This window comes from Salvelinus alpinus, chromosome 2, assembly GCF_045679555.1.
Source record: "Salvelinus alpinus chromosome 2, SLU_Salpinus.1, whole genome shotgun sequence".
NCBI classification, from domain to species: domain Eukaryota; kingdom Metazoa; phylum Chordata; class Actinopteri; order Salmoniformes; family Salmonidae; genus Salvelinus; species Salvelinus alpinus.
In genome coordinates this window covers 47,816,134-47,828,449 of record NC_092087.1, presented here as the reverse complement: position 1 = coordinate 47,828,449, position 12,316 = coordinate 47,816,134, and the positions used below count along the sequence as shown (strand labels likewise).

General features: G+C 44.2%; 1 protein-coding gene across 2 annotated transcripts; it reads right to left on the bottom strand.

Annotated features, from left to right (window-relative positions):
* Positions 1–4,842: 4,842 nt before the first annotated feature.
* Positions 4,843–9,485, bottom strand: LOC139563333 (G-protein coupled receptor 37-like 1). 2 transcript variants are annotated; one of them, XM_071381964.1, is made up of 2 exons: positions 8,631–9,485; positions 4,843–7,564 (listed from the first exon to the last, which is right to left on the bottom strand). In XM_071381964.1, exons 1-2 carry the CDS (start codon positions 9,297–9,299, stop codon positions 6,593–6,595), a joined length of 1,641 nt encoding a protein of 546 aa, XP_071238065.1. In that variant the 5' UTR covers positions 9,300–9,485; the 3' UTR covers positions 4,843–6,592. The 2 variants fall into 2 exon arrangements, with proteins under 2 accessions (XP_071238065.1, XP_071238074.1); XM_071381973.1 differs by having other exon boundaries at positions 8,895–9,485.
* Positions 9,486–12,316: the final 2,831 nt, after the last annotated feature.

Genomic DNA, 12,316 nt, shown 5'->3' with positions numbered 1-12,316 from the left:
GGGATTGCTGGGAGTGCATTATGATGAAGATCATCAAAGGTAAGTGAATATTTATAATGTTATTTCTGACTTCTGTTGACTCCACAACATGGCGGGTACCTGTATGGCTTGTTTTTGTGTCTGAGTGCCGTACTCAGATTATTGCATGGTATGCTTTTTCCGTAAAGTTTTTTTGAAATCTGACACATCGGTTGCATTATGGAGAAGTTTATCTAAAGTTCCATGTAAAACACTTGTATCTTTTATCAATGTTTATTATGAGTATTTCTGTAAATTGATGTGGCTCTCTGCAAAATCACCAGATGTTTTGGAGGCAAAACATTACTGAACATAACGCGCCAATGTAAACTAAGATTTTTGCATATAAATATGAACTTTATTGAACAAAACATACATGTATTGTGTAACATGAAGTCCTATGAGTGTCATCTGATGAAGATCATCAAAGGTTAGTGATTCATTTTATCTCAATTTCTGCTTTTTGTGACTCCTCTCTTTGGCTGGAAAAATGGCTGTGTTTTTCTGTGACTAGGTACTGACCTAACATAATCAGATGGTGTGCTTTCGTCGTAAAGCCTTTTTGAAATCGGACACTGTGGTGGGATTAACAACAAGTTTATCTTTAAAATGGTGTAAAATACTTGTTTGAGGAATTTTAATTATGAGATTTCTGTTGTTTGAATTTGGCGGCCTGCACTTTCACTGGCTGTTGTCAAGTCGATCCCGTTAACCGGATCTCAGCCGTAAGAAGTTAAACAAATCAAAATATATTTTATCTTTTAGATTCTTCAAAGTAGCCACCCTTTGCCTTGATAACAGCTTTGCATGCTATTGGCATTCTCTCAACCAGCTTCACCTGGAATGCTTTTCCAACAGTCTTGAATGAGGTCTCACATATGCTGAGCACTTGTTGGCTGCTTTTCCTTCTCTCTGTGGTCCAACTCATCCCAAACCATCTCAATTGGGTTGAGGTCGGGTGATTGTGGAGGCCAGGTCATCAGATGCAGCTCTCCATCACTCTCCTTCTTGATCAAATAGCCCTTACACAGTCTGGAGGTGTGTTTTGGGTCATTGTCCTGTTGAAAAACAAATGACACTCCCACTAAGCGTGAAGGCCTGATTCACGCAGTATCCTCTGAAGAGTTGATGTTGAGGTGTGTCTGTTACTTGAACTCTGTGAAGCATTTATTTGGGCTGCATTTTCTGAGGCTGGTAACTCTAATGAACTTATCCTCTGCAGCAGAGGCAACTCTGGTTCTTTCTTTCCTGTTGTGGTCCTCATGAGAGCCAGTTTCATCATAGCGCTTGATGGTTTTTGCGACTGCACTTGAAGAAATTGTCAAAATTCTTGACATTTTCAGTATTGACTGGCCTTCATGTCTTAAAGTAATGATGGACTGTCATTTCTCTTTGCTTATTTGAGCTGTTCTTGCCATGATATGGACTTGGTATTTTACCAAATAGGGCTATCTTCTATATACCACCCATACCTTGTCACAACACAACTGATTTGGAAAGAAATTCCACAAATTAACTTTTAACAAGGCACACCTGTTAATTGAAATGCATTCGAGGTGACTACCTCATGAAGCTGGTTGAGAGAATGCCAAGAGTGTGGAAAACTGTCATCAAGGCAAAGGGTGGCTACTTTGAAGAATCTCAAATATAAAATATATTTTGATTTGTTTAACACTTTTTTGGTTACCACATGATTTGATATGTGTTATTTCATAGTTTTGATGTCTTCACTATTATTTTACAATGTAGAAAATAGTCAAAATAAAGAAAAACCCTTGAATGAGTCAGTTTGTCCAAACTTTTGACCGGTACTGTGTTTGCTACATAATGAAACTATTGGTCACTATTTTTGGAGTGCGGACTGTCTACAAATGAATCTGGAGTTTCATTGTTGGAATGGATTTTCCATGGTAAGTACAGTTCAACACAGATGAGAACACTTCTTTATTTGTCCAGATCATTATGTGTTGCACAGACGAGAACAGTTATTTCACTGCATAATAGATGTAATTCCCAAGTAGACCCAACAAGAGGCGGTATAGGATCAGGTTTCAGATGGAAAGGGGTGTCTTTCTGGGGGAGGGAAAGGGGATACCTAGTCAGTTGCACAACTGCATTCAACCGAAATCTGTCTTCCGCATTTAACCCACACCCCTCTGAATCAGAGCGGCTTGGGAAAAGTAATAATATGGTTGGACCTTTCTCTTCTCATCCTTGAACTTTTTTTGTTTGTTGTTGTCTCTCTCCCTCTCTCTTTCTCTCTCCCTCTCTCATATTCACATGCATAATAGACTCGGTGTAACTCGGGAAAGAGTTAAACTCATTAAGTAGTGTTGATGGGTCCAGCCTGTTTGGCAGTGGAAACGAGCAAGAGAATGAAGGGACAACCAGATTACAAATGTCCGACAAAGATGGGTGCTGATGAGACGCCTTGCATTTAGCAAAGAAAACAACTCACTTGTACAGAACGTTCACCATTTCATCTACAACAGTCTTATCTCAAAAGACCTGCTAGTTGGACTGTCTTTCAATAGATGTTGGTTTTCCGGGGCCTGCCTGACTATGTAAAGCTGTGAACCAGTAAATAGAGCCAGTGAAAGCACTGTTTAAACTGGGATAGAAAGGTGATGTGATGTCTTTAGAGCTTATTAATGTTTCCCATGTTCTCTTTAAAACCAAAGCCAAACACCCTCACAGAGGAAGTGTCCTGTGGTGGTCTGTCACTGGTACCAGTCCTGATTGAAAAACAACCCCAGTCACTCACATAGTCCCCCCCCCCCTGCTGTCCCGACTCCGGTCCGGTTCCACCCCCAGCAGTGACAATCACAGGACAGTGACAGAGCGGACTGAGCCGGTTCTGTGTTCTGCTGACAAAAGGGACACATGGAGACTGAGAGGTCCAGAACCTCTGCCCTCTCTGGGAACTGGGCCCAGGGTTCTCTGCAGGGTTCTAGCCTATGGGCCTGCGGAGCGCTGGACCCACAAAAACTGGTTCTGTTTGCATTCTTCAATGTTCCAGAGCTGGCTGCTAGGCAGTAGCCGTGACAACGTGTAGATTGTGGTGTGATCAGAGCCTGCTGAGCAAGGAGGGAACAAGACAAACAGAGGGCCTTAACACTGTCAGTACACACATGGGGAGGCTGAGAACACACACCCACACACACACACACATATTTTTCTCGCACTTCTCTATCTTCTCCCATCCTTTCTCTCACCGTCAATGAATAAATGGACATAAATTCCCAAAATGCATTCGCATATGTGTACGACTGTGAATGGATGGACATGTGCATCTGTATATAACTATGAATAAGATTTGCTTGTGTGCACCAACAAAGATGCCTCTTTAATTTCATAGACAGCTTGTGTCACTGAACTTGTCTCAATCACAAGCTATCCCTTCACGGCTGAGAAGGAGCTTTACTGCGATACAGTGGGGATCTGTGGCCTTTCTAAACACAGACTGCGCATTTTAGACACTGGCTGCCTCTCAATGGTCAAAAACCGTTTCCCTCTCCTAATCTCCTTTCCTTAATCTGCACTGACGAGAACGAGCTGGACAGGTGAATGTACATTCATAGTTGGCACCCGACCATACTGCTTTCACCTGTCCTGTCCCATTAGACCATTCCCTTTTCAAAAGTCTGCACTGAAACCATGCTCTTCTTTCATACCCTTGCTAATGTGAAAGCACTGATTAGATGAAAGCTTTATGGTGGATTCTCTACTCTGACCTATTGGAGAGCTAGGAGAAACCATCTCCATATTGTTGTCCACTCAAGTGCTTCCCAAGCTGTTTCTCACCAAGACTGGTTCCTAACTGGCTAGAACCTGTTCACTTGGTGTGTCACCAAAACACTCCAACCGTGTTATGTGGGTCACAGTTTCAATAAGTTGTGTCAACTGTGCCCTCCTCTTCCTGGCTTTCATTGCTGCGCTTAGTCACCTTAACCTACTTCAAGAGTCACTTCAGCCCCACCTCGCTTCATCTCGGATGCAGATCAGGTTTGAAAACCTTGTCTGATGAGAAAAGTAAGCAGACAGAGAGCGATAAGGCCTCTCATTTTAATGAACCTTCCCATTATGCAGCCTCAGACACTCAATGGTGGCTTGGTAGACAGAGGAGAATTTCATGTGCAGCAAAAAACGGAACGTCTGGCCCGAACAAACAAGAGACCAGACCAGAAAAGGCCCCTCGTCCGTCGTCATGGGAACCACAGGGGAACTGAAGGGTTTGGGAAAGTGCGGGTTGTTTTGGTCGCCTAGTGCCCCCTTTTTCCCTCATTCTTCCCTCTCTCCTCTCGTCTCCCTCTCTTGGTTCTGTTTGGTGACTGCGAGGGGGACTTCAATGTGACGGTAGCTTGGCAACTCCCCCGGTGGTTGGACATTGATATGCAGTGAGGGGACTGGGACTGGGGAGAGGGCTGAGGAACAATGCTCTCCTTATGAGAGTCCCCCCCCCCCTCTCAGGCCCAGGCAGAACTAAGTGGGAGGACAAATATTTCAGCTCAGGGAGCCGAGACGCAACACATAAGACAGGGTCGACCAGCCGAAGGATCCTCACCGTCAATGTCCTCTGTGCTGTTAGTGTGTGTGTGAGAGGGATGATGGATGAGTATATGTGTCTGTGACAGAGAATGTGTGTGTGTGTACTTGTGTGTGTATGCGTCCGTGTGTGTGCATGTGTGTGCGTGCATGTGTGGGTGGGTGTGTGTGTGGGCAGACGTGGTGGTCTCTTTAAATTGACAGTGACTTGTTCATGCTCTGATAGATGCATGCTTCCCTCAGCCATGATTTATTTGCCAGTAAAAACAAGACCACAGACACTGTCTCACTATTTATTGAGCACTGAATAAAAAACATACAAAACACCCGCTACTAAATACTACCTCAGATAAACTATGTTAGATTCAAATCAGACATAATTGCAGTACATTCACAATATAAGGGAATATATACTAACTCCAAAGAAAAACAATGGATTTATTGATATTTTTTTACTACATTCATATGATTTGACTGATCTCTTTTTGAGGAGTGAAAGTTTTCCAGATTGTACACATATGTACACTGAAATACACTGAAACATGTACACTAAAATATTGTTCATTGGGTCCTGCAATCTGAGCAGGTCGAAATTCCAGTATTGTGTCACATGACAGCAAACCACAATAGATATCAGCATTGTATCAGTCAGATTGTACTCTACACAGATTCACCATGTTGATAGGGATTGGTTAGGTTCTATCTCGACATACAGTATATCAACATATTGACACAGGAGCCATTGTGTAGACTAGCGGTTACACTAATCGCTTTTAATAATAATAGTGTTTATCTGTAGAATAGACGTGGTGTAAAATCTGGGCACGGTGTCAACAAAGCGTCTCATGAGTAGGAGTGCTGATAAAGGATCTGTCCATATAATAATATTCAAGTTTGATCCAAAAGGCAAAACTGATCCTAGATTAGCATTCCTAGACTGAGACGCTTGGTGGATACAGGCCCTGAGCAATGTTCGTAGCTCTGCAGAAGATGCTCAGCAGCATTGTTTTTGACGGGCAAAATGATGAGAAAACCCTGAGCAACACAGCAAACAATACTGGAACAATTCTTAACACACCAGACCGTTGATTTGCGCCCACTGTCACATTGCTCTGGAGAGATCCTAGACGACTACACTGTACTGGTTGTTAGTTACTTAGCTAATGACAAGGTCAATGAATATTTACACCACATGTAAACAGTCTGTCACCAGCAGTAGTGGGTATTATGACTGGCGTTTGACGGGTACCATTCTACCACATTCCTTCCCTTGTCGATCACTGTGAGATGGGGTGCAGGGGGTTAGAAGGAGGTTAGAGAGGGAACATGTACCCCACAGACACAGTCAGAGGATCCCTCAAAGGCTCTTTCTGTTGTTAATCTCCACTAATAAAAACTCAGGAAGTAAAAAAAAAAATACACCAAGAATCCAGACCGTTATTCACAGCTAAGATAATTGTTTCCTTTTATTTGTAAGGTTAATGGAACTTCTTTGTTGGTGTTCTTTTTATTATAAGAGAGTATAGAAACGAGTAAAAAAAAGTTGAGAAAAGTTCATGGCAGTTGATTCAGCTCTCTTCTAGCTTTCAGCTCCACCACTACAATTGATATGTTGTCTCGTGTCATAATGGTTAAGTTATCTTCATAACTTATCTCACGGCTGGGAGGGATTGAAGACAACCAAAGCCCATCAAGTAGTCATAACCATAAATTCGCTCAAAACCAATGACCTTAAACTCATAAAAAGTGGGCTTTAAGCAGGAAGTCGCCCCCTATGCATGATGATGTCAACAGTGCCGAGTCTACCTTTCATCTCAATAGTCTTCTTGGTAAAATAAAGGTCAAATAAGTCACTCTCTAAAGACCCAGCATCATAGAGATCCTTTATCTTCATTCAGTTCAATGCCCAGCACAGCCACCGTGGGCCGAGAGAGGTTGGGGTAAGAGAGCTGGAGGTCTGGAGGTCTAAGGGTAGCTTGGTCACTTTGTGCTCCAATGAAGTGACTCCTGGCTAGTCAGGGAGAGGACCTCAGCAGGGTGTTCCGATGACAATGAGAGAGGAGCTGTCTTTGGCCTTGTCATAGAAGATGGCTGGTGTGGTCCCAGACACAATCGTCAGCTTCTCCTCCTTGGTGGAGGACGGGGAGAGTGATGACGGAGAGGAGAGGGAGGTGGAGGCCGCTGTGGCGGTAGTCGAGGAAGACAATGATGAAGAGGCTCCGTCTGGTAGACACTCCTCACAGCAGCAACAACAACAGTCCATGAAGGCCTGGCCCAGTGAACGACACAGACACAGGAACAACACCGGTGTCACCGAGCAACGGACAAACAACAGGAACTGGCCAATCAGAGCCAGCAGGGCCTCAGTTGTCGTGGAGACGGGGTTGGCGATGTAGGCCAGGGCGATGTTACAGACATTCTCGGGGAGGTTGCACGCGGCGTAAACGATGGCCAAAGCCACGACCGTAGAACTCAACCTACGCTCTCTCTTCAGCTGCTGCTGCTTCTTAGGAGCGGAGGAGGATGACGATGAAGAGGAGGTGGAGGAGGAGGAAGGGCGTACTCTCTTTCCTCCTACTACTGTGGCTGTCCCCTGTTTCCTCCGCGCCTCCTCAGCGACAACGTGTCTCGTCACCAGCTGACAGGCGAGGGTGAAGAGGAGCGGCAGGCAGAAGTAGCAGCCGAAGCACCACCACATGCGGGCCTCGTGGTAGGTCAGCACCAGGGAGTAGACCGACTCAGGAAGGCTGAGGGAGGGCCTCCGGACACACAGGTCCACCACGAAGCCCCCTGGCTGGACGGAGACCTCCTGGGTCAGCTGCCACAGCAGCAGCTCTGGAGCAGCCAGGACCATGGAGCCGATCCAGACCACAGACAGCTTGGCCAGGATGGACTGGCAGGGCTCCACCCGCGGGGCCTGGGGCTGGGGGCTGGTCGCTGCGTGGAACCGGTCGATGGTCAATGCACACAGGCTGAACGTGGCTACTCCCAGGGAGGTCACCTGGAAGGAGAGGGGTAGGAGAAGGACAGAGGGAGAAATAAGGAAGAAGAGGGGGGAGAGATGTAGAGAGGGAGGCGAAACAGGCAGAGAAAGTGAAGATGGGAGAGAGGGGTGAGGGCAAAGAAGGAGAGGAGAGAAGAGGAGAGTGGAAAGGAGAGGGAGAGTGAATGGGATAGATGGAGTGACACTGGTTTCAATACAAGATGTTCATTTGGCAGGTCTTGATGCTGATTCTGAGGCTTCTCCAACTCGCCAAAGAAAAAACTGGGGGAAGCACTACCGCCCCGAATAGATGCCCCAGGAATATGCAAATGTCCTAAGCTTGGTTAAAAAGAGCATATAGACTAACATTAGAGCGTCCTGTCTGACCCAGATCCCCCTCCTCGATAGAGCTCCTAACAACCTCAATTAGTTAAGCACACCCCGCCAGACTATTAACGTGGGGCACTTGTTAGCATAACAATGGGCTAACTACCATAACACAGAGGGGTCTGGCAGACTGGGGCGGTCTGAAGACAGCTATATACACGGGCAGTGGTGCACATAGTGTAATTACAACTATAAAACACACACATTATAGTGATTAAGTATAGTTTGTGTTTGAAATATATAAATACCCAGACAAGTAGAACAGCCAGAACTGGGCTAGCACCATCAACCCTGCAAGTGGACTATTTCAGCCCTGATGGCAGATGCCCCATTGCACTAACACAGGGAGTATTCATACTCATAAATATGTGAATAGTAGCCTATCACCCATATATATAAATAAAAAGATAAGACATTTTACAATAAGAGTTCTTTGTATCTCTTCATGGACTCTTTATTTATATATGTGCTACCTATTACGTCGTCCCTATATGTGTACCTAGGTATAATCATTTGTATTTATACAAAAGTATGAAAACTTGTGTGTATGACTGGCCTAGCCCTACTGTTCAATAATGGGAGAACGAGGAGAGCTAGATCCTATGCGCATGACGCAACAGGTGCATCTCTTTGCGCGTGTGAACGCACACGGCCGAAAGGTCCTCACGTACGTGGACGTTCAATGTGAACTTTTTACCTCCATGTAAGGCACAATCCGACATGACAGGTCGCCTAGCAACCGTCTCTTGGTGAGCTCGTTGAAGACGACCACCGGCATGCAGAAAAAGAGCACGAGGAAGTCCCAGAACGCAAGGCTGGCCAGGATGCAGTTCCACGCGCTCTTCAGGTAATAGTTGTGCCAAACAATACACATGAGCGCGAGGTTACCGACGATGCCCATGGAGAATAGGATGAGGGCCAGCAGCATCACTGCGTAAGCCCGGTAGGAGCTGTCAGTTACCGGGTAGAGTGGGTTGTGGAGCAGCACCGAGCCCTTGAAATCTCTGTCTGGAGTGCTGTTGGCCAGGTGTGCATTCTTGGGCGTGGTAAAGTAGCCGTCCGGGTCATACGGTCTGGGATGTTGGTAGCTGTGGGGAGACTGCTGGTCCCGTTTTCTCGAGCTCCCATCATTGGCGCCCCGGGGGATTCTCTTTGGGTTTGCGTCTGGTTCCTGCAACAGAGATTCGATATATCCTCCTCCAATCTGATTCTGATTCACCCCAGTGTCTGACTCTCCGTTCCCCGTGGTTAATACACGTGCTGACCCGTCCCTGTCCTGGGTCCTCAGCGCCGTGTAACCAGAGCCGACATGTCGGGGCTCCGCAGCCCTCAGGAAAAGTACGAACAAAGCAAAAAGCGGAGTCATTTTACCTTGATAGAACGCTCAGAGCAAAGTACGTCAATATTCTGAAAGTGTTGAGCTTGTTTATAAGGGATCACTCCATAAAAGCCTAAATGTATTCACAAATAGTTTCAGAAGCGTATCCAAAAATCCGTCCACCGGCTGGTCCTGATGTAGAAGTTTTGAGCGTCTGTCTGGCTCCAACAAGGATGGCCGTTATTCACTCATGCCCTGCACTATTCAAGAGACAACATCCGCCCTCTGGTGGCCTAGATGGGCGAGACAAGGACCTCAAGCCCTGTATTCAGAGCAAAAGCCTAGTTCAGTTCAATCAAAGCAAGGCAATTCATCTTGGCCATGTTTCCCACAAAAGTGGCAGAAAGCAGGCTTAAACAAAAAACACAATGTCCTGTGGACAGGAGATGTTAGGCAAATATATTGTTCAAAGGAGCCGTTTTTAATGAATATACTTTTTCTTATGTCTTTCTATAGAATGTATATATTATAGGCCTACAGATGATTTATTTACGTTAGAGAGATCTTCACACTCCAACAGCGTATCTAATTTTCCATGACGTCTGGATTATTTAATGATGGGGTTCCATGCAATGCAAACAGCAATCCTGATTGGCATTTTATGGATGTAGGCCAAAGCCACAGACACCCTGGTAGAGACAGAATAACCTAAATTCCATTGAGGAGTTGGATAGATCGAAGTAGAAAGTGAAAGATGGAGAGGTAGATAGGGGAGACTGGGGCACAAGGTAACACTTTCAGTCCTTTTCTTATTCATGAAAAGATGATTTGAGTTAGATTAATACTATTTATTATAACATACAGTGCCTTCAGAAAGTATTCACGCCCTTGACTTTTTTGAAAAGCTGAAATGTCTGGAGTCAATAAGTATTCAAGCCTTTTGTTATGGCACGCCTAAATAAGTTCAGGAGTAAAAATGTGCTTAAAAAGTCACATCATACTTGCAAGGTGGCAGTTAGCCAGGTGGTTAAGAGCTTGGGGTCAGTAACAATAAGGTCGCTGTTTTGAATCGCCGAGCTGACTAGGTGAAAAATCTGCCAATGTAAAATCTGCCAATGTGCCCTTGAGCAGCAAGACACTTAACACTAGTTGCTCTGGATAAGAGTGTCTGCTAAGTGACAAAAAATATATATAAGTTACATAGACTCACTCTCTGTGTTTAACATTATTTTTTAAATGACTACACCATCGCTGTACCCCCCACACACAATTATTTTTATTTATTTAACCTTTATTTAACCAGGAAGGGCTCATTGAGATTTAAAATTTATTTTTCAAGAGCGTCCTGGCCAAGATAGGCAGCACCAAGTCATTACAAAAATGACAGACAAACATGAAAAACTACAAGTAATCTAATAAAAACCATAGAATTCACAAGAGTATAACAAAAATCAAAAACAGCAAATTAAAAACATTGTCAGGTCAGGGAATCAGTCTCAAGATCATTCATCAGTGATTTAAAAACACCAATCGGGACAAGTTGCTGTTTTCCAGTTGCTTTTTAATGTAGAAAATTATAATGTAAAAACACTTTTAAAGCCGCAAAGGAAAAGATGATCCAACTTTCCAAACAAATAATGTTTGGCTAGCCACAGCATTCAACTAGCCATTTAGCTTTCTAGCACGTTGACTCATTTATTTGTAAACAATTAACAAGCTATTAAGCTACCACATGTTCTTGTCAAACTGTGAACACAGTAGCTAGTGAGCAACAAGATATGCCAAATAACAGTCTAAAAAAAACACTTCTTGAGGACAAATAAATCACATTTGACCGTTCAGAAGTAAGTCACATGGCCGGGAATCAGATTTGTATCAGACTTGGAATGTGGCTTAAAATATCAGATTTTGTGCTTTTTGGCTGTTCATCAAAGTAGACTTCAATGACATATGCCATTTAGCAGACGCCTTTATCCAAAGCGAACTGTGTACATGGTAGTGGGAACAGATCATAGAAACATGATTACTATTTTGATATCATGGATGGTCAGTCCATGCATCTATAACGCTGTCTATGAATTTGAGAGTGGTTACATTTCTCCATCCCTCAGATTTTTACCAAAAGAGCAGGGAGGCACTTTGTTATTGTTTCTACTGCTGATTGCCATTTTAAGAAGTTAAGATGCAGACTAAGTACACACCGAAAATATGTTACAGATACTATAAAAATGTCCCATCACTCAGACAGTTAGTGAATACACAGGATCCAGCACAGCAAACAATCAAATGTATTTTACAAAAGCCCTTTTTATATAAAAAAGAATAACCACAGTGGTTATAGAGGGTGCAACAGTTCAACACCTCAGGAGCAAATGTCAGTTGGCTTTTCATAGCTGAGCATTCATAGGTTGAGAGAGAGAGAGTCGAAACAGCAGGACCGGGACAAGGTTGAAATGGGTAAAAAAAAACATATTGGTGGAAAAACAATTCCACTCCGATTCCCTTTATGGATGGGTGTATCTTTGAATTTGCTGTTGAATGGCCTGCTCCTTCTCCATTTTCGGAACACCAGCCCGCTCCCCCAAAGTGATCCTTTATGGTCTTCGCAGATCTCACTCTCCGTCAGCTCCATCTGTGGCGTATAGGGGCAGGCCTCGGATGTATACTGATGGTTGTGAGCACAATCTAGCTGGGCACTGAGCTCTTTAGTGATGGTCTCGGTGGACCTCTTCTCCACCGCAGCACAGGAACACTCTGGCACCCAGGGGTCAGTTTGGCATGCTGTACTAACCATTCTTTCCTGTTGGTAGAACAAAAATGAAGGCAACTATTAGGCTATAGATATATTCAAGAATCACTGCATATACTGGAAGTTAACAATAGCCTTAGAAATAACATGGATTACACATATCTCCTCTGCCTCCTGCAGTCTCCTCCAGGATGAAAACAGTTTCAGGGATGAAGATGTCATCCTGAAAACAAAACACACGTTTTGTTAAGCCAACTGAACCCAAATATATCAGTTGGCGTTAACAAGCTACCTGTCTTGTAGGCTTTGTCAACAC